At 37.8% G+C, this 21426-nt stretch overlaps 1 protein-coding gene across 1 annotated transcript in view; it reads left to right on the top strand.

Annotated features, from left to right (window-relative positions):
* Nucleotides 1-21426, top strand: part of KCMF1 (potassium channel modulatory factor 1) — a 44615-nt gene that overhangs the window by 5931 nt on the left and 17258 nt on the right. The window contains exon 2 of the mRNA XM_056514641.1: nt 15637-15804. Within this exon, the coding sequence (XP_056370616.1) occupies nt 15637-15804 (168 nt within the window). The remainder of the gene's footprint in view (nt 1-15636; nt 15805-21426) is intronic.

The following is a 21426-nucleotide window of genomic DNA, read 5'->3' as shown; positions in this document are numbered from 1 at the left end:
GAGACAGCAATAATTGAACTTTGAGTATCTTTACTTTGTAAACAGCTGAATTTTATCTACTCCACACCTCCCTGCATTCTTTAGGGTGTGCAGGATGGTTCTTTGTGTTACACCACTGCTCAGTGTTTGGAAGTGTACAGCAAATGAGCAGATAGAGACAGTACAGAAAAAAAGACTGACCAAGGTGTTGACAGTCAAGTTTTGCTGTGGAAAGCTGGATCAGCTGTCCTGTCCTGTGTTGCAGGAGTCCATGTGAACTGCTAGGTAAGTTTGTCAAGAATTCACAGGTTCCTTACGAAGACCTGGTTTGGGATTTTGGGGTCTGAGCATTCACACCTGCAACTGCATTAACTGAGCAATGAGCTTTGAAAAAATAGTTAGTTGTAGAAAACCAAGAATTCTTGAGAATCCATCCTTTGATGTCTCAGACTGAGTTCAGTGGACTTAGAGTTTTATTCTTTACAAGCTGTGGTTTCCCTCTATTTCAAGAGGAGCAAGACCTTGCTTAGAAGTGTTGTTAAAGTTAATTCATTGATACTTGAATGAACTGAAATGCTGTAGATAAGTGCTTGCAGAGGGAAGGCAGTGAGAAAATTCATAGCCAGTGCAAATTTCTTTGAACTGTGAGATAACTAAGAGCTCAGGCTGACCAAGGAGGACAAAATAAATAGGGACTTTCTTGTTTGTTTGATCACATGTGCTGGTGCACTGAGTAAGGTGATATTTTTTAAGAAAGGAATATAATTGTGTTAGATGACATTGGATAGATTCTGACCATGAATTGATGCTAGGGAAACGCATATTTTAATGTGAATAAGGTAGTGAGCTTTCATGGGTTTTGTTCCTGGAATCATTTGGGCTAAATCCTCCACGTGTAATGTGTTCTTCCCCTCTGCAGGATTTACAACAGATGAGCGGATTTTGTAGCTGTAGGTTCTGAAAATGGAGACATAATGGAGAAGGGGTATACAAAACTTTAGCTATAGGCAGAAGTGTTGCTCACTTGTACAGAAACAACATTATTAAGATATTGCAAGCAGTTCAGAAAACTCAAGCAGAGTGCTGTTAGTGACTCAGTATGTAAGGATGTGTGAGGGGGCATTGACGAAAGTTGGAAAGGTATTTGCCTCAGACTGATAGAGAATCTGAAAGAAGGGTATCACTGCATGAAAGGTAATCCGTGATCTCACTTTTCAAATACAAGAAGAAATCTCGTTAGTTCAAAATGAGGAATATAATTGAACTGCTTTTTCATGCACTGTGTGATGAGATTGTGGAGAATTTTTTTACTAATTGTCCTTGAAGCTACCTCATATCCAGATTTAACAGTAAAAGCATTGAATTTTGTCTTAAACTTTCTGCGCCAGATATTTTAACTACTTCCGATTCAAATGTGGCTCTCAAGCATCTTAAATCTTAGCTCCCTTTCCCTTGAGCATCACTTGAGTGTCTGGTTTGAACTTACTCCAACAGTTTTCTGTATATCTACTCCTGATGGTTATCCACATTTTTTTCTCAGCGTAGCATTTTGACACAGTAAAGTAAGTGCGTTTGGAATTCAGTGTGAGGCATAGAGACAAGCTTATTAGTTTCACTATTTCAGAAAATATGTTTAAACCCAATGCTTCAGTTCATATCTACTTGTAGAGTTTTATGTGGTTTATTGTCATTTACTAAGTTTAGAAGTGAGATCTGTGCCAAGCAAACATTGTGAGGCAGCATCACAGAAGCCTTGGATTTGGGTATCAGAGGTGTGCACCAGTAATGGCTTTATATCTACCGCTTGAACTTATTTGTTCTAGTTTGGAATTAATTTTTAAGTCATCACTGAAGCCTCTAACATGTTAGAAAAAAATGATTCCACCCTACCTGCCACATTTTTTCTGAGAATGTAGTTTGAATAAATTGATAGGGGGAGGGATGGATGGATTTACTTGATGGAATTTTAATTTTCTTCTATTTGAATGTTTAAATATTTGTAAAAAATTTTAGGCATAGTCTATGATTTGCTTTTTATGAGCATTCTTTTTATTGCTCATTTGTCATACTGCAGTGAATTTTTTTGTGTTAGCTCTTTCTGTTGTTATTGCTTTATTTGGAACTTCTAGGAGACTGTCTCTAAAAGTTACCCCATTTTCAGTTGGCGATTTGAGTACAACTTTCTTATTGCAATAAACTTGGAACCTGACACAAGAGACTGTGATGTTTCTCCCATGTGCACATGGGATATCAGGTATAGATTTTGTCTTGCCAATAGGCAGTCAGCAAAGTCTTCTACAGAAGTTAGTGGTCTTGTACTCATTACAGTGAGTTTTATAGATTTAAGTCCATTCTTCCAAATTTTTTACTCATCAGGACATTTTACTAGCGTATATTGTTTGCAGCTATCATTTCGCATTACATCCTCATATTACTTAAAATTTGTCTTTAATTTCCCATTTTTAACAAAATACTATTGATCCTGTTCTGCATTTGATTTGTATCATCCCAGTGTCACCACTGATGAAATCCAGATGAAGAAAAATATTAATTAAAGTTTTTTATTTTTTTAAAAAGTACTGCAAAAGTAAGATGAAACAGGAGACAGAGTTTAAAAAAAATTATAACTGCATTTTTTTTTTCTTACCTCAGGTCAGATTTGGTCTTTCCCCTTCTGCCACTTCCTGGTGCCAGATTCTTTTTGGGAGGCAATGTTTCTTGTCTTGACTGACAAGAGGTGCTGTCTCTGGTAGGATAAATTATCTTTGCTTTCTTTCTTTGTCTTTGATCTCTTATCCTTTACCCTCTTACTTTATTGTCACTATTCTCTCGTCCCCTTGCTGTGCTCTCTCTCCTGCTTTTCTCCTTTGAGTGCTCTGGGGTGGGATTTTCAACAGCCCCTTGGGAAGCTGTAGACACCTGTTGGGTCTAAGTGTAATAGAAATTTAATGCCTGCCTCTGTAAGCCTCTTGGAAAAGCAGAGCTCTGGTGTTTCTTGGTGCACAACTTGCCCTTGCTTATTTCAGAAAAAAGCTATTGCTAGAAAGTTTTAGGCAGCCAGATACACGGACAGATTTGTGGTTTGGTTTTGTTTGTTGGCAGATGAGATGAGGTGCCTTTAGTAGTGAAAGTTTTACTTAGATTATGGCTGTTGTATTCTGTAATTATTTCTTCAGCAGAGTCGTTGTTTACAAAACTCTTCAATATCAGCTGATTCCTTGTGTAAATGCTGTTTACTATTAGCTTATTAATACTAAAGCAGCCAGTATTCTTGTCTGAAGGTGATTTCTAATGGCTCCTTTTATGGGACTGTATTTACTCTAAAAATTTGAAAGGATGAGGTGAAATCTATGTAAAACAGTATAGAATTCAGCATAAATTAATAAAATTAACAATATTGGTAGTAGGATTGTAATTTTAAACAAGTTTCCAGACCAGTTTTTAGACCAGTAGCATTGCTTTCCAGATACTTTATGGTATGGGAGGAACTTCATGGCAGCTTCTGGAAATAAACACCTGGGTGTGTGCCTAGAACAACATTGGAATTACTTAGCAGATGAATAGCGGCGTGCTGGAGATGCCTGGTTGGAAAGCAGTGCTGTGAGCTGTTAAACAGGTGATACTCTGGGTACTTGATAGGTATCTCAAATATCCTAGCTCCAGCAGCAATAGATCATACATGATTTTCAAGGTCACAAATGCTTAGTATATAGTCATATAAGGACCTCTTGTGTGATTGTCGGTAACGTCTTTCTTTATCTCTAAATAAATGATTCTTGTAAGAATTAACATTCAGTTTTACTGGAAATATATTTTTGTACATTTACCTTTGTGTGTGTGTCTTAGCTGTACATACTCAGAAATTGTTGTTCACCTGAAATTAATTTCAAACTGATTGATTATAAACCCCTGTCAGCAGGACTTTCTTTCATAATAGAATTAAATTAACTCTGAAGGAATCAATGGTTTGGGCACAAAGGCATCTCTGGTCAGAATACCATCACATCACTTCTACTCAACAAAGCAAATGTTTGAATTATTGCATATTTGCATATGCTTTTAATGTAGAAGAATACTAAGATGTGCCTAACACAAATAGTGTTTAGTGTACAGCTGTTACATGTATTTCAGCATGCAAGTTGATGTGTGGGTTATCTTTGCAAGTGGAAAATCTCTGTAGTGAGAAGTAGCTTATGATCCACTGATGAAGTGGATCCTGTGAGAGCAACTTTACCTAGACTAATAGTGCTCAAACAAGTCACATCTGGACTGACATAATAGTGCCACTGCAGCTTCTAAAGTTTCCTCTGTCTTTACTTCTTGAGAGTAAATAAGGCCACTAATATCAGCCTCTGAATTATTGCTAGTATTACTTTTTTCCGTGACCGAAGTAGACACTTTGGACTAGTTGTGGGAAAGGAGGTAAGTTTGGGAAAGAGATTTCAAGCATGCCCTTGAAGAAAGACATCTAAGCTTCACAAAAGTAAGCTGTAGAGAATTCAGAGCTTTTTGTGTAATAACTAAGCTTTTTTCGGTCTAGATGTGCCTAAGATAGTTCAAGTGATCTTAATTCCATACCTGTTTGCTCCTACCGTTTGTACTGTCCTGATAAGATGAGAATGTCAGTGTTGTTTGATCTCTTTGCAGATGGAAGTCAGTTACTTCTGCTGTTAACCATGACCTGTTAATTGCATTAATTAGGTACCTTGCAGGTTTAAGAAGATGGAGTAGAAACTGCACAGTGTCTTGACCCAGAAGATGGTCAGACACATTTTCCAGCTCTCTTATCCCTTGGTTAGCTTCAGGTTTAGAAAATTCCAAAGACAAATGAAAGCCTATTTGCCTTCCTGAATTCAGAAGGAATTCAGGTATCTTCTACAGGTATCTTTCCCAAGGATGTTTGCCATAAGGCATGTGAAATGGCAAACAGGATCTGACAACATAGTGTTCCTTATTCTGAAAGACATTTGCAGTGAGCAGAGAAAACAGCTTGAGATTTTTTTGTAGAATTGCTTTGTAAATGAAGATATACAAGTAAAAATTCATTAGAATATAAGCTTGTCTTTATAGTGTAGTTAATTAAATAATGGCTATATTAGTCAAATTTGTGCTAGTAGAGGTTGCTCTTGGTAATGTTTTTGTGCTGTTGCAGATTGCTGTCTGAAATTTGTTTAGAAGCAGAGAATCTGCAAGATACAAACTCTCAAGTTTAACTCATCACATTAAAAAAATAAGTATAAATGGAGGATATTAATAGGTTTTAGGTTACCTAATAGTTTGTTAGAATATTATCCAGCTCTTAAGTATTGGAGCCAGATACTGAGAGGTCTCATTCTTACTATGCCTCAAAACTCAGTTAATATTTGTTCCTAGAAGCTTTAAGAATTAAAGGAAAATGACCAGAAAGTGAAGGAATGGACTGTTGGGAATTGCATGCCAGAGTACATTTATTTAGCCAAGACTGAAGTACTTCAGGGTGATAATTGAAGGAAGAAATGGAAGGGATATCAGGCTCATACCCAACCTTAGTTAACAGTGATGTGTAGACTAGGAGACTTGCTATTTTTTATATTTGCAGTGGACATCACATCAAACTTTAGAGTCCAACACAGGGTGCAGTGAGGCAGTCTTATAAAACAATGTACATGTTTAAAGAAGGTATTAATTGCAGAAGATACAAGTTTGAGGATGAGTGATTTTGCTTGTAAATGTTTGAGAACTTGAAAAAGCTCGGCTGTTTAGTGGATGAAAACCACCTTTCTGTGTGGATTTCAAGCAGTGGGCAGTAAAGAACAGAGCATATAAGTTTGTCTGAGAATATAAAGGAAATCTTGTGCTTCAAGAGGCAGAAATTGAGGTAAAACAGCTAAAATACCTCCCATATGTCCACATTCCCCTGCTTCATAATCTAGGTTTTCCTCAGTAGTATCTTTGTATTACAGATTTTTTTTTTTTTCCCCAATAGATTGTTTTAAAAATTTTCAATGAAGATCTGTCAGATCTGGTTGTTACACTTAATGTTTTTTTATCCTTAAAATACTGTTTCATGCATTTTGTAACTGTAGCATGGCAGCTGAGCTTATAGTAAGTAGTGAGACCTGAAGGGTGTTTGCCCATCCCTCACCTTTTTTCTTAAATCATGAAGTGAGGTATGTTTTATCTGTTTTGATAAAATGCTGCATTATTGATACCTGGTTTATTCTGTGGTCCAGCAAATAAAGTAAAGCATCTGAGTCTTGTTTAAGAAAATGAGCTAATTACATTAAAAATACTTAAGTACTGAAGACTTTTGAGCTGTGATCTACAAATTAGTGATGGGGTTTAGTGTTTAGTGATTGATCGGAAGCTCTTTAGAAAAATTAGGTGACATAATTGTTATTTTCAAACAGAGTGGTTATTAAATTATTCTTAAAGTTAGTTGTATACATGTGTGAGATCATCAGGACTATTGGGGAAATGACACAGAACATAATACTTTGGTTATCTTTGGTTCTTTATGCTTGTACAGTTTAAGGGGACAAGAAAAACAAAACTATAGGTAATAAAGTGCAGTGGAACTCTTCCTGATGAGAAAAACGAGGGGAAAGGTAAGGCTGACAAATGGTTGTGCTGCCAATACAGGGAACGTAGGAGCGACATATAAGGAGTCCTGCTGAGAAGAGCTTGAGGGTGCTGGTGGATGAGAGGCTGGACACGATCTGAGAGTCCAGAAAGCCAGTTGTATCCTGGGCTGCATCCAAAGCAGCGTGGGCAGCAGGGGAGGGAGGGGATTCTGCCCCTCTGCTCTGCTCTGAGAGACCCCATCTGGAACCCTGCATCCAGCTCTGGTGTCCCAGCACAGGAAGGACACAGAACTGCTGGACTGAGTTCAGAGGAGGCCGCCAGGTTGATTAGGGGGATGGAGTTTCCTCCTATGACAAAACGCTGACAGAACTGGAATTGTTCAGCACGGAAAAGGGAAGGCTTTAGGGGTACCCTAAATGTGGCTTTCCAGTACCTGAAGGGAGCCTGTAAGAGAGCTAGGGCGGGACTATTTGCAAGGTAGAACGGCTTCAAACTGAAAGAGGATGAGTTTAGATTAGATGTTTTAAAAAATTCTTTAGAATATGATGGGGCACTAGAACAGGTTGCCGAGAGTAGCTGTGGATGCCCCATCTCTGGAAGTGTTTAAGGCCGGTTTAGGTGGGGCTTGGAGCAACTTGGTGTAGTGAAAGGTGTCTCTACGCAGAACAGGAATGTTGGATCTAGGTGATATTTAAGGCCCCTTTGAACCAAGACTGTTCTGTGATTGTTTGAATGAGGAAAGAAGTCTCTGCCATGAAGAATTGGAAAGAAGAGAAGGGAGGAATGGCACCAACTCAAAGCCTGATAGAAGCAGACATGAAACCTTTCTTGCTTTAGATTACTCTATTTCCCACAGTGGTCTTGTGGTATAGCCTGCCTATCATAAGCAATTCTAGTTTCTGGAGGCATGTTATCAACCTGAGAAGTAGTTCTGTGTAACAGAGAGTGGGAGGAAAAGTCCCCAAGGCAGTCTGTTTATGTTCAGAGTAAGAAAAAAGCTTTGAGAAAGCCCAGCATATAATACTGCGACCACTTAAATGAATAAATGGATTGATTTTAACCTCCTATTTCCCTTCTGTGTTGTGTTCAGAGAGACTTGAATATTGTTACAAGTTACTGGACTTCTTACAGTGTTAAGGAAAGATTAATTTCACTTCCAGCTCTTTGGTTTCCCAGCCAGTATTGCCTACTTTCTGCATTGTTACCTGTGATAAATCATGCCTTTTCCCCATCCCACAGTGTGAGAAAAGCTTGCCATGTTTGCCTGTTTGGGTAATGTTCAAAAGGATCAGGAGTGAGTTTGATAATGCAAAAGGAGGTAAAGCTGAGTGTGTATTTTTTATACCAGAGTTATGTCTAAGGCGTACCTAAAAAGTTAATTTCGGCTAAGCTTCTCTTTGCCTCTGCCAGATGCTGTGGGGCTTTTTTTCTTATCTACCTGGAACAGTGGTTCATAGAAAAATCATTCTTCAAGCATGTTTACTTCTCTGTTCAACTGGTCTGTATTACTCCATAGTCTTCCAAGCCTGATGGGGCATGTGTCTTATTCACCTTGTGTCTCTTTTTTTATGCCACTCTTAAATAGCAGCAGTCCAAAATACACTAAGGTTTATTTTCTAAGCATACTGTCTCTTAACTTTTTAGGGGTCAACAGAGAAGTACCAGATATTTTGTTTAATTTCTTTTTAGTATTTTGGTTTTCTTCATATCTCTTACACCGATAAAACTCAATTGTACATGATACACTTTCCCCTGGCCCAATTATCTTTTAGTTGGTGCTTTCCTGAACAGTGTATTTCTGTTGTCTCATCCTGAAACAAACTCAGGATCATGGTCCTTTCCTATTGAGTGAGAAACTTAGCCACTGATTTTGCTAGATAGAGGATGTAGCTTAGTGCTGTTACTGTTATTTTCTTGTCCTGGGGCTGTTGGTAGCTTTCTCAGTTGAAGTATTTTTCTGCTAATAGAGTTCACATGCTGTTTGCCATTTTCCAGATTAATGGAGTTGTTAAATAAAATCATGTCTGGTGCCAGTTCCTGTACTGCCACACTACAAACTTCTGTGCTCCATTGCCATCTGTTTATTTTTAATGTACTTTTACAGTATTTCAGCAGGTTTTTGTGTTGTGATAGTTTTGATGGTCAAATTAAATTATATTACTTGAGTGATAAGAGACACGTGAGATAGTATTAAATTGGAAATCCAGATTGACTTGATCAGAAATCTTGCATGATTCCTGCACAGAGTTGGGCATGTTTTGCAAGTGCTTACTAATCACTTGTTCCTGATGCCCAAGATGACTGACACTGTTGTGTGTGTAACTTACACAACCTGATATGTGAAAGCAGAAATGGAAAAAAACTTTTTGCAGCAGGCTGGCATATGCTCATGGTTCAAGGCTGAAACAAGCTGTGCTGTTGGATTCCTTGTTTTTACAACAGGAAAATGGCTGTCCCCGTGTCCTCAGCGCTGCTGAGGCTGTGCCTCGGGTACTGTGTTTGGTTGTCTCTTCACTTTAAAAAGGACATTGAGGTGCTGGTTTGTGTCCAGAGGAGTGCAACAAAGCTTCAAAGGTCCAGAATGGCTGAGGGAGCTGGATTTGTTTATTTTTGAGGAGGCTCAGGGGGGACCTCATCACTCTAAAGCTGCCTGAAGGGAGTCTCTTCCAACATGCGTGCAGTAAGAGGACAAGAAGAAATGGCCTGCTGCTGAGACAGGGAAGATTCAGATTAGGTACTGGAAAAAAAAATTAGGGTAATTAGGAATTGGAATAGTTTGCCCAGGGGGATAGGGGAACCAGATACCCAGGATGAATCCAGATCTGGCACTGGGCAATCGGGCTTAGTTGTTAAGGCATTACCGTAGTACTGCTGGGTGAACAGTTGGATCTGATGACTGTAAAGGTCTTTTCCAACCTTGATGGTTCTGTGATTCTAAGTATCAGGCATTGTGATAGTGGGCTTCATGAAGATTGTTGACAGCAGAGAGGTGAGCAGATTCAGGTGTCTATTTCTACTCCAGAGAAGAAGAAGGAGTGCAATGAAGAAAACAAAGCCTTTTGTAGGCCCAGTTCCATCCCTTTCCTCCTATTTTTTTTATGTTTTTGTTTTTTTGGTTTTTTTTTTGTTTGTTTTTGTTTTGTTTGGTTTTTTGTTTTTTGGGGTTTTTTTCCATTTCCAAGTCCACAACGTCTCTGCTTGCAACTTTAGTCCTACGAGTTCTTTTTAGTCTCTTTACTTCTTCCACTTCTGATTGCTTTGCTGTAAGAAGATCCTCCATGTTCAGCCATGTTGCACACAGGCTGTGTGAGGGAACAGAGTGTTTTTGATTATTTCAAGGGCATAGTGTGTGAATTTTCTGTGCAGTACTCGTAGGCTGCAAGGGTGATGAAGTAGGTTCTGTGTTGCAGGCATCTTTATTGTTGGTTTTCTCAGTTTGCTTTAGTAAACATGAGGAAAAGTAAACAAAAATGACCATCCTATGATTTGGTTTTCTGGTAAAATGCTCATAGAAACAGCAGGAGTTCTCAAACAACCTCTCAAACTAGACTGTAGTCTGCATTAAGAAATGAATCTATTAAAGTAAGAAACAATTGGCATTTCTTCATTGCTAAGTATCAAATGGCATATATTTTCTTCTCTTCAGTCTTGGAAACAACTGAGCTGTTTAAATAGAATGTCTTAAGTTTTGAAGTTGCTGTGTGGCATGTAGACTACAGATGAGATAGTTAATGTCAAGCAAATTCATTTAAAATGGAACAAACCTGGAACAAAATCCTTTAAGAAGACATTTCACACTAAAACATGTCAGATGCGTTTTAAAAGTAGTGTTATGTATGATCTTCAGAATATATAAATAAGATGCAGTATGCAGGTTGTAACCTTTTGTACCACAAGGGGCAGCACAACTTTTTAATTTTCACTTGTGTGCTTAAGTTGGGGTTTTTAAAAGGTGGAAACCTTAAAGTTTGTCCAGTCCCTTGAAAATAAGAGTGGTACTCTTTAGGCTTTAAAAGGGTGAACCCTTTCAGTACTTCATGTAAGTTAGGAAGAAATTCTTAAGTAGCTGGCATTTTCTTTCTGGAGAAAAAACCATTGATTTTGTATTCGTGTTGTATATTGAAAAAATACAGTGATTCTCACTCTGAGCACTGGTGAACGAAAACAGTACCAGAACTGGCTAGAAGGTTGGGTTTCGGATATTCAGCTGCTGACAGGAATGCTAAATGCTTATAACTACCCATGAAGCTAGTGTCTTCCAGTGTATTGCTAAGAGAAAGGAATTTAATTCTCAGGAACAGCAGAATGACTAAATATTGCTATCTGGAATTGTTGTTTTCACGGTTGTAGTACTTCAGGTGTTGGCTTTATATGTGTTTAAAATTTTTTCTAATGACTGATACTTTCTTTGAATTTCTAAAAATTAAACAGTACATTCAGAGTATTGATAAAGTTGAAGACTTCATGTTGAGGCTGGAACCCATTTCAATATCTCTATATTATTCATCTTTGACCATATGCTCTTTACAAGAAAAAAAGTACTGAGTTTTCTACATTTTCCCAGGTAATTTTTTGTCTGTGTCCAATTATTTGGCTTCTAATACCATTATTACTACTATTATTATTATTATTATTAGTATTATTAGTATTATTAGTATTATTAGTATTATTATATTTTTTTATTATTTTTATTATTATTATATTTTTTATTATTATTATTAATTTTGATTGCCCTTAGTTTTGAGGACACCAGCAAGGGGAGAAAACCTTTGCTTTTTTCGTAAATGTGTGTCCATCCAAGGCTTTAATGGCTTGGGACATTACAGAGACTTTCACTGATGTTACCTCTTAGCTTTGCCTGTAATTGTAAATGCATATTGATCCTGATGTACATAGTATTTGAACCATATGATTTTTTCGGTTTTATTCTCTCCATTAGGAATTCAGACTGTATGGTGTCTTTGGTGTATCTGTTAAACCTAGGATCAGTTACATTCATTTTAGTTAATTTCTAACAAAACCATATCAGTGGTTTTGATCTTATGACTGTCTGTGTCATAAGATCAAATTATGTTTGGCTATTAGGACTAAAATATGAAAGATGTTGGGAAAGAACATCATTTTTTACCTGTTTTTTCCTAGAATCACTCAATAGACCATTCAGCATGCTACATGTAAAATGCTGAAGTAATTCACCTGGTTGAAAAGATGTGAGCTTCATGTAAATGTACTAAGATTTCTGTGGTGAAGGGGTGGAACATACTTTTTTAAAGAGACTCTTAGGTATGGGCTGACTCAAGTCACTCAGTGTGAAGCTAGGGAGATTTGAGAGTTGATACTGCAAGGGAATACTTCTGAAGAAACTTTCAGAACCTAATGTTTGATAGTTTAAGGTGAACCAAAGTTCTTAGGCTTTTAGCACAATGCTGCCCTCTGGTGGACCAGTGTTGCATTAAAAGAGCAGTTTACACTGGTCAGACAGGTCTTAATTAGACGTGATCTGTGTTATACAGTGTGTGTTGTATAGCAGTATCAAAGTAGAACGAAATTTGAGGTTGCCTCCAATATCAAAGATGATGTAATCTGTAACTAAAATGGATATTTCTTACTCTTACCATTCCAGGCCAATATTTTCCATAATGTGAATCAGAAGTTCTCACTGAGCAGCAAGGTGTTCGAGGCTATTAGGATTTATTAGTCTGTGATTATTTCAGAAGTTAATAGTAACAGTTCTTGCAAGTCAGAAGTGTATCTGAATAGTTGTCATAAATTGTTCATGCTTTTCTTTAGGCTGGTTCTGTGCTTTTCTTCCCTGCTTTAAAGTGAACTTCTCCAGAATGTGGGGAGATTTTTCACAAAACCAGCATTGGAAATGTAAGGTAAATGCAGGGAAATGTGGATAGACACATACTGAAAGACACACTGTGCTAAATAAAATGTTATCTTTGGGGGTTTGAGGTTTGTGCAGAATGAATTTTTGGAATTTAAGTTGATGTAAAGATTAAAGTGTAAAAAATTAAAATCAAAAGCTTTTGTTATAGGAGAAAGAATAAGGTGGGGAAAAATTATTTGGTTATTTCTGTTTCTAGATCACGTGTTGGGTAGGTAGTCAAGATTTTGGCAGCCAAGTTATAGGCTTGAAGAAGAACAGGAACAACTGTCAAGCCTGACTTTGCTTAGACTGTTATGAAAAGGGAAAAATAAATAATATAATTTCAGGGAAAGAGATCCTACTGGATTCAAGGGGACGTCTGGAAATTTAACCATGTGTTGAACTCCTAAATTTCAATTTAATTATTTTCCTCTTTGCAGTTTTCATTCTCTGCTATGGATAAGGATTTAAGTATAACCTCGTACATCCCTTGCTGCCAGCCTGTTCCTTAGAGCAGCAAATGTGGTGGCTGTTGTAAAATACCACCTTTGAGAGATGTAGAAAGAACACTGCTGTCTCTTGGTCTGACTTCACCAGCCATAGGGATGTGTTATGCTATTCTTAGTTTTTTTCTGTTTGAAATAGATTTTAGATGTTCTAATAATTGATCATAAGTAACATGTAACAATTCCATCTGTTTTTTGAAGACTAGTAGAGTCTCACACCAAATGTTCTGAAGTTTTAAATACAAGCATTGTTGTCGTTTATCTTTATGGCTGAATTTCACCAAAGTTAATGTCACATCATAAATTGAGATTGCAGTTTGGAATAATGTGGAGAAGTATTGATATGAAGAAAACATGTAAATGAGAGCTTTTTAAAAATGTCTGTCTTCAAGTAGGAATGATGTAAATGTTTGAGAGAACACATGACAGGAGTTTCTTGCAAAGAGGCTTACATCTGCATTGAATCAGTTGTTCCAAGCTTAAATGAGAAGAGTGGGAAAAATACTACTTCCTGGAGAAGCATGGGTTAATACTTCGGTTGGAAAGCTGTTTTTGTCTGACATAGGTTAAACCAGTCTGATTATTTCAGTGTGATGTCTAACTTGCTGATCAGCTGTTTTCTAGAAAGTTTAGTAGTCAACAAGTGCTGCTGCCAGTAGCTGCTAAGTGTTGTGTGTACAATATCCATTGTTGGGGAGATCTGCATGTGCATAGGTAGAATTTTGTGGGTCTCTGTGTGGGAGGAAAAAAGCAAACAAACCAACTGAAGCAGTGAAATTGAGACTAAGCGTTAGCAAGCGAAGTGATGCCTGGAAAGGCTGATCTGGAACAGAGACTAGATAGAGCAAAAGGAATGAAACAGGTATTTATTGAAAGGTTGAACCTTGGGCAGTGCAAGAGCCTGGCCAGAGCTACACCCAAGTCAAATCCAAGATGCATTCTGGTTATGAGATTTACATTTTTATAAGTTTTGATTCATCCAAGTATTGGGGTCAAATGTCCAACCACAGCTTCAGGTTATGAAGTGTCAACCCCTTGGCTTGGCTCTTTGCCATTGTTTATGCTTTTTGGGTAATTGGTGTCCTTGATTGTCTAGCTGGGAAGAGATTGTTTTGTCTAACCTGAGAAGAGAACTTACTAACATCTAATGTGAAGTTTCAAGCAGCAGAATCTGAAAAATATAAAAGCTAAAACCCAAGGCCTCACAAGTGCTCTCAGAAATTAGCCTGCTATCAGTGTCTAAATCATGAGATTGTTAAAAATCCTTCATAGTTTATGTATGAAACTTCAGGTAAAAGTAAGTAAAGTGAGAAAGACCTTTTTTTTTCCTTTTTTAACGTAACCAAACTAACTTTGAGGATGGTTACATGCCATCCTCAAAACATAGTTCAGCTATTAGCAAAGATTCTGAAGATACTTTCTTCTGATATGCTGTTCCATGTAGAGAGATGCTTGCAGAATAGATAAGCAGTGAGATGAATGAAAAATAGGTTCCATATTCATATAAGCACCATGCTTGGACATTAGAAGCTATTAGTACTTCAAGCTGTTCCAGTAGGTGAAGAAACTAAAAGCAAAAGTGGTAAAATTACTTTGCTCACTGTTCCTCTAAATTTAATGATGCAATTGTTTGAACAAGTTGGGGAGATGAATAACAGAATTGCTTATTGATGTTTCTGAATTACTTGTGGTAATGCTTATGTTAGATGCTGCAGAGTGGAGTAGTAAAAAAAAAAAAATGCAAAAATTGTGCAAAAATACTTTGTAACTCACACCAGTGCTCTGACAACTAGGCTTAGAAAAAATAGGGATATGGTTAATCTAACTCTTCTGTTTTGGCAGTTTGCTCTAAAATTGTCTGTGCTTTTACCAAACTATGAAGAAGAAATCTTAATGATGCTGAAAGAAGGTGTTGATCCAAATCCTGCTTTGGTTGTACACACTGGTTTCTTTCATGAAGGCCCTTAATTTGCTGCTGCCATTGAAAGACATTTGTGTTAGCCTTTGCAGGTTACAAGATTATGTTACTTCTGAACTTAACTAGGCAACCCAGAGAGAGCTGAAATCATACACGGAAAAATGAAAACTTCTTGAAGCTATAAAACCTTTCTCAGATTCACATGCAGTGTGGCTACTTTACATTGCAAAGAATGAGCTAAAGGGAGAATAAAAATGGAGAAAACTGATGCAGGCTAAGTTAAGAAAACATGGGAAAAAGTCCTCATTTCTACACTACTTGAAATGTCTGGCTATATTGTTACTCTGAAGTAAAATATTAGGAAGTATTGAATTAAAGGCTGGAAAGCTAGTACATTTTTGGCAGTGGTTGATTTGGTTGTTGTTTTCTTTCCTCTCAGTAAGCTGTTTCACAATTACCTTAAAAGTGTCACAATTCCAGACTGGACATTCAAAATACCAGTCAATACTAGGAGGTAAAGGTGTCTGCAGGAAGATGCAGCCAACGAGCTTTTAAAACTTAACCTGTTATTATTTCATGTATTTGAGTCTGCTTTACTTCAAGAATTCAAGATCCTAATTTTGGGTGAGTGGTGTCTTTTAAAGACATAAATGCACTTAAAAATTGCGTCTTGTGTCAGCTGCACTTGTCAGACATGGTTGGCTCTGTTTAGTTATTGAGATGCAATAGCAACAAATCTTCCTCATAAAAAATAAGTGTATTTGTTGCTGTCTTAAAGCAATTTTATTTGTTTGCAGGTGTCAGCTGTGATGCATGTTTAAAAGGAAATTTTCGAGGTCGTCGGTACAAGTGTTTAATTTGCTACGATTACGATCTGTGTGCAACTTGTTATGAAAGTGGTGCAACGACAACAAGGCATACAACTGACCACCCAATGCAGTGCATACTAACAAGAGTAGATTTTGGTAAGTGATAATTTCAAACTCCGGTAATTTGTTGTTATACTGTGTCCACAAACATAATGCCAATTTTCATGTTTCTAATTATTAATCACTTACCCCATTAGTGCACTAAAAGTAAGGGCCAGGTTCTTGAGTTCTAATAAGCAGGCATGTTTTCTTTGATAGAAGAACTGATGTATTTTTTTTTTTAAACTGCTGCACATGTATTTCTGATTTTGTTGTTTTGGTCTGATTTACAGCAGATTATCAGATAATAAATATACTTAATAACAGTGACTGCTGTTAAAAATGCCACAGTCTACAAGCAGAAAAAAAATCCTGGTGACATTTTGTAGGAAGGTCATTCATTTGTGGTTTTTGTGAGACTTCAGAAAAGGTAAAATTATGAGCTGCAACGAGTATGAGAGACAAAGAGTCTTTTTGTGATCTTTTTGGAATTCCTTTGTAGATCTCCTAATCCAAGAGTTATTTCTAACTGTAAAGCCTGGTCAATATTTAAAATAAATAATAAATAATTGTTCTTGCGTTCTATCCAGCTTGTTGTTTCTGTTGCATTGTAGTTGAAACAGGTTATAACTTGTGAGAAATGATTTTGTAACAATCCACCTATCTGTGGTGTTGCTGATGCTGGACATGTATTTTCTTCTGATGTCAAGCACATGGGACTGTCATTTCAGTACTTTTTTCTAGTGGCTGCAGCTGTAATCTTCATTTTTTGAATGCTTTAAATATGATGATTTCTCAAAAACTAATAAAAGAAGTCCTAAGTTCTTTACCTTTTTGATTAGAACAAAAGTAAAATTTATACTTTATTGGTCTAAAGTTTAGAGAATAGCTACGTATAGAAACATACAGTTTTTTAAAACAACCTTTATATATCTTCAATTTTATTTCAATTCTCAGGGCTCCCTTGCCCTGAGCCTGGTCAGGACTTCAGAAATCCAGATTGTGGGAGTCTGTGGTTTAAAGGAAATAATTTAGTGTATTATCAAAAATACATGCCCCTATTTTAACTTACATGTTTCTTGTCAGGCTTTTCTTTTTTCCTCTTTACAGTATTGGGGATTAAGGTCACTGTTTCAAATGCACAGCTGAAACTTCTTAACCTGTTAGGAACAGTTATTTTTGGATATTAAACATGGGCTATAAGACAGCATTGCTGTAAGTAATAAATACTAATCACAGGGGTAAGAAAACTGAAACATACTAACGTTAAATGTCAAAGATTTCTGTGTATTACAATGAGAACTTGTTCTAAACTATGCTTTTTTTTAAATGCCTGAAGTCAGAAACAGAATTATTAAGAATTACGTTCTTTTTGGATGTCTTCTATAAATGTACCTTTGGCTTAATGCTTTTTATGTGTGTATGTTGTAGAGACACAGAGGGCTTATTTTTTACTATTTGAGTATGCATGAAGAAGGTTCACAGTGAAGTATTGAGATGGGTAACTTCTATATTGCTTGGTGTTCATGCTGTTTATTCTCTAAGTGAGAATAAGAAAACAAGATCTATAAATTTCATATGGCTTGATATCCAAGCACTGCTCTCAAAGAGCTATTATGAGGAAAGAAAATACTGCAGCTGAGCACTACAGGAAGACTTCTAGTTTGATTAACTCTGCTGAACAATTAATATCTCCAAATTGTGAGCCACAGCAAAGTCTGATGGCACTGAATTACTACTGACCTTGTAAACTTACAGAGGGGAGAATGGATTGGGAAAATTGATGAATGACATATTCTTTAGAGTTCAGGAAGATCTGTGACATCATTCATAAAATGTTTTGATTTTAGAGTTCCCTGTAGAATATACATAAAGGCATATACGTTAACAGTATTGTACAGATGCTTAAAGAAGCTGGTGACTTTTCGAAGGGCCTTGTGTGACCAAGAAGTGACTTTGAGGAACATATAAAAAATCAGGTGCTAAGAAATGTTAAATTTAATTAGAAAACCAATAATAAATGGTAGAAGTAGTCTAAAGTTACCTGAATCAGGGTTGTTAGGATAGTTGTATTAGTGGGTATTAATGTCTGAGAAAAAATAATCTCAAGGGTAAAATTGGTGGCTAAGTGATACTGTTGTGGTTTATTCACAGACAGCAGCCAAGCCCCATACAGCTATTTGCTCGCTCCCCACCAGCGGAATCAGGGAGATAATTGGAAAAGTAAAAGCTGAAAACTTGTTTTGAGACAAAGACCATTTAATAGGGAAAGCAGAAACGTTGCTCATAAGCAGAGCAAAACAAGGAATTCACTCAGTGCTTCTCACAGGCAGGCAGGTGGTCAGATACCTCTGGAGAACAGGGCCCCATCTTGCCCAATGGTGTGCTGTTTTTGCATGGAAATAATCTAGGAGTTGGAGCACAGGCACACACACAGACATATGCAGGGGTTTTTCTCTATAGGAACTTCCTCTGTGAGTTGCTGGAACCAATCAGAAGGGTAATTTAATAATTGACAGCCTGGGAAACCAATTAAAAAGTTACTTCGCCCCCGTGAATCACATCGGTAAAAGTGAAAACTTTCTCTTTTGACTTCCAGCTTGTGTGGAGGTAAGGCCAGCCAGCCTGGCCCCCTCCCCATGCAGCCTGACCGGGCAGGGGTGGGGGAGCCACCAAAGCCCCCTGGTTTTCAACTAGGGGCCCTGATGGCCAGGGGAAAGAGAGACCTTTGCTAGGATCCTAGCTTCCCCTCAGTGTGGCCGCATCTCGGCAAGGGCCCTACTGCCGTCTCGGAGCAGCCGTGGGGAGGCAAAGCCCCCCAGCTGCCCATGTAGCTTGGGGGAAATGCAGCTGGGCTCTGTTCCAGCCAAGACCCCCCCCACATTCACTTGCTGAGCTCTGTTGTTTCATCCAGCCTTCCTCACACAGCCTGCGCAGCCTGAAATCCTGGCACTGCTCCTGCATGGCCTGACCCAACTCCTTTCACCTTCTGTGTGCAATTTTAACCCTTCCAATGCTTGGATAAGACCGCAGATCTCCTGACCTCCCTTGAATGAGAGGAATAAAGCAGAAAGTATGCTAAAGTCAGTGAAGTAAGAGCCAAGTTTCCAGATGGGAAGGGATTGAGGAGGTACCATGAAAAGATCGGCTGAAAAAATGGGATAGACTGGATTACACTGTAAATTCCTATAAATTGTGGAGAAACACATGACGGGGTGGAAGTGTTTGAGAAAAGGATCCTTTGCCTCGAGGGAAAGGAGGTTTCTGTTCTGGAGACTGGAAAGATGAACAGAGACATTTGGTGGGAAAAGGAGATGAAGAACTTTTGCCTTTGAACAGCTTGACCTGAAAAGTAATACCCCATGAGTTTGACGTGACCCATAACACAGCTCTGGAAAGACTGTGAAGATGGGACGAGTTTCATGATTTACAGATTTTCCCAGGCCAGATACAAATTGTGAAAGTGAAGACACAAGAGAACTTTATTCTTCTCTTGGAAAAGAACCCTATAGCCAAAGCAAGAAAGAACTTCTGTCTCTAAAGTGAACTGAAATGATTATTTAAGTGAAAGACTGACTGAAGTGTCTGTATATATGAAGTTGTTAGGAAATGTGGAAGGTGGCAGTGATCTGGAAATCTTACTCTGAATAATTTCTCTTTTTCTCTGTGTTCTTAATAAATTTCCTCTTTATACCCTTTTAAGTTTTCGGCTTGCCTTGTTTTTATTCCTAAATCCTATATCAAAGAGAAATTGAGTATATTAAAACTGGCAAACCTAAATTAAACCAAGAAATTGGGAAGACAAAAAACATCACTTCTAATGTCCCCTCTTCCTCCTTTCCCCCCCCCCCTCATATACTTTATATCCTGAGCATGGTGTCAATATGGTCCAGAATCTCCCTTTGATCAGTTAGGGTGACCTGTCCTGGATGTATCTCCTCCCAATCTCCCATGCATCCCAACTTCTTCACTATTGTATCAGTTAAAAAAAGCAGTAAAGGCCTTGGCTCTGTGTAAGCCCTGCTCAGCAATAACAAAAGCATCTTGCTATTATCAGTCCTGTGTTCAACACAAATCCAAAAGATAGCCCTGTATTTCACACTGTGAAGAAAATTTTCTCTATCCCAGCTGAAACCAGCACAAGCACAGAACTAGTAGTCTTCAGTAGTTTGCTGGTGATGTGGGAAGTCAAATGAAAGAGAGTGTTTGTAATGTATGACGATGAGTAGGGAATTTTCTTAAGGAAGATGTCATTAGTAGCACAAATTGGAAGGCTGTTAGTGCAACTAGGTGTGTGAATTGTCGTTTACTTGGCTATTGACAAACTTCAGTACTTTGATCTGTAGACAGGTTTGTTTCAGAAGTATGAAAATTCTTTAATAGCAGTAAACTTGCAGGTTTTGCTTATGATAAGAAGGAAGGTCGACAGCTAGTGAAAAAATGGGTATTTTATCAAGGAAAAGGAAGCAGAGTGGGGAATCTGATTCAAAACTGATTCAAGCACTTCAGAGGAAGTCACTGTCATTTTTCTGATTTTAAGAGTGGGGATCAGTGAGTTGTTTGCCCAAAATCCATCTGCTACTGATGATGAGGACCCTGTACCATTAAATCCCACCACCACTCTGGCCAGCACTGTGTAGACACAGGTATCTGTTGAGTTCACTTAAGTACTCTGCCTGAAGCTGCAGCCAAGTTATTTGTGGTGGACATTGAACAACATGAATGATCCTTTCAGCATAGAAAAAATCACATACTATTTATCTCCATCAAAGCTATGATCAGTTTCTAGAGTTCCTAGATACTGTAATAATGTTGCAGAATATGGCGCAAGAAGATGGACCTTTTCAGGTACTCTGTAAGAGCTTTTGTTGTCAGCTTGACACGTTCTGTTTTTTTTTTTTGAGATACAGACTAGTATAGGAGCTAGTATGAGAACACAGGAAACAAGTAAAAAGCTCTAGTGTTTTCTGGTTGTGTGTGTTCATTCTTGCACCATCTGGTTGCCGTATTTATCTTTCAGGAGTCAGTATATAACCTATATATATATGTTAATTTGGAAGCAAGATGGGATCCAGAACAATGACAATGCTGTTGTTCCTCAGCCCCCACAGGAGATACTGGAAAAAATGCTACAACACACACCAAGAGTGATATCCTTCTGTAAGAGGGACAGAGCTTAAAATAAAGTATGAAGTCTCATATGTAATGAGAAGTGGCCTTTAAAGCACAAATCCAATCAGTTTATTTAGAGGGGCCAAAGAGTAGAATTGTAATATCTCTGTGTAAAGAACAGGAATGTGCTTACCAGGCAGCCACTGTACTTTTGTGCTCTTTGTAGATCAATTTGTCAGGACAATGGAGAAGTTCACAGCAAATTGCCTAGTTTCATTTTACCTAAAAAAGCATTTTAAACTGTTAGGATGTTTTAGGGTCTAAGCATGTAGGTTGCCCATTACAACGTCATTTTAAAGTGGCTGTGCTGACAAATAAAGTAATACAAAAATACAAAAAGGATTCTTTGCCAAAATCATACTTTCATTGAAGTACCTTCAGAACCTTCCTTGGTTCAGAAGTGCCTTCACTTGTCAGCTTGGTGCTTGTGTGACAGAAGATCCTGCCACTTCTTGTGCCCAATTCCTAAGCAGAGGGAACCAGTTAAATTATGGGTACTCTAATAAT

This window comes from Oenanthe melanoleuca, chromosome Z (genome assembly GCF_029582105.1).
Source record: "Oenanthe melanoleuca isolate GR-GAL-2019-014 chromosome Z, OMel1.0, whole genome shotgun sequence".
Classification (NCBI taxonomy): domain Eukaryota; kingdom Metazoa; phylum Chordata; class Aves; order Passeriformes; family Muscicapidae; genus Oenanthe; species Oenanthe melanoleuca.
The sequence above is the reverse complement of the archived record's forward strand: the minus strand, read 5'-3'. Positions and strand labels throughout refer to the sequence as shown.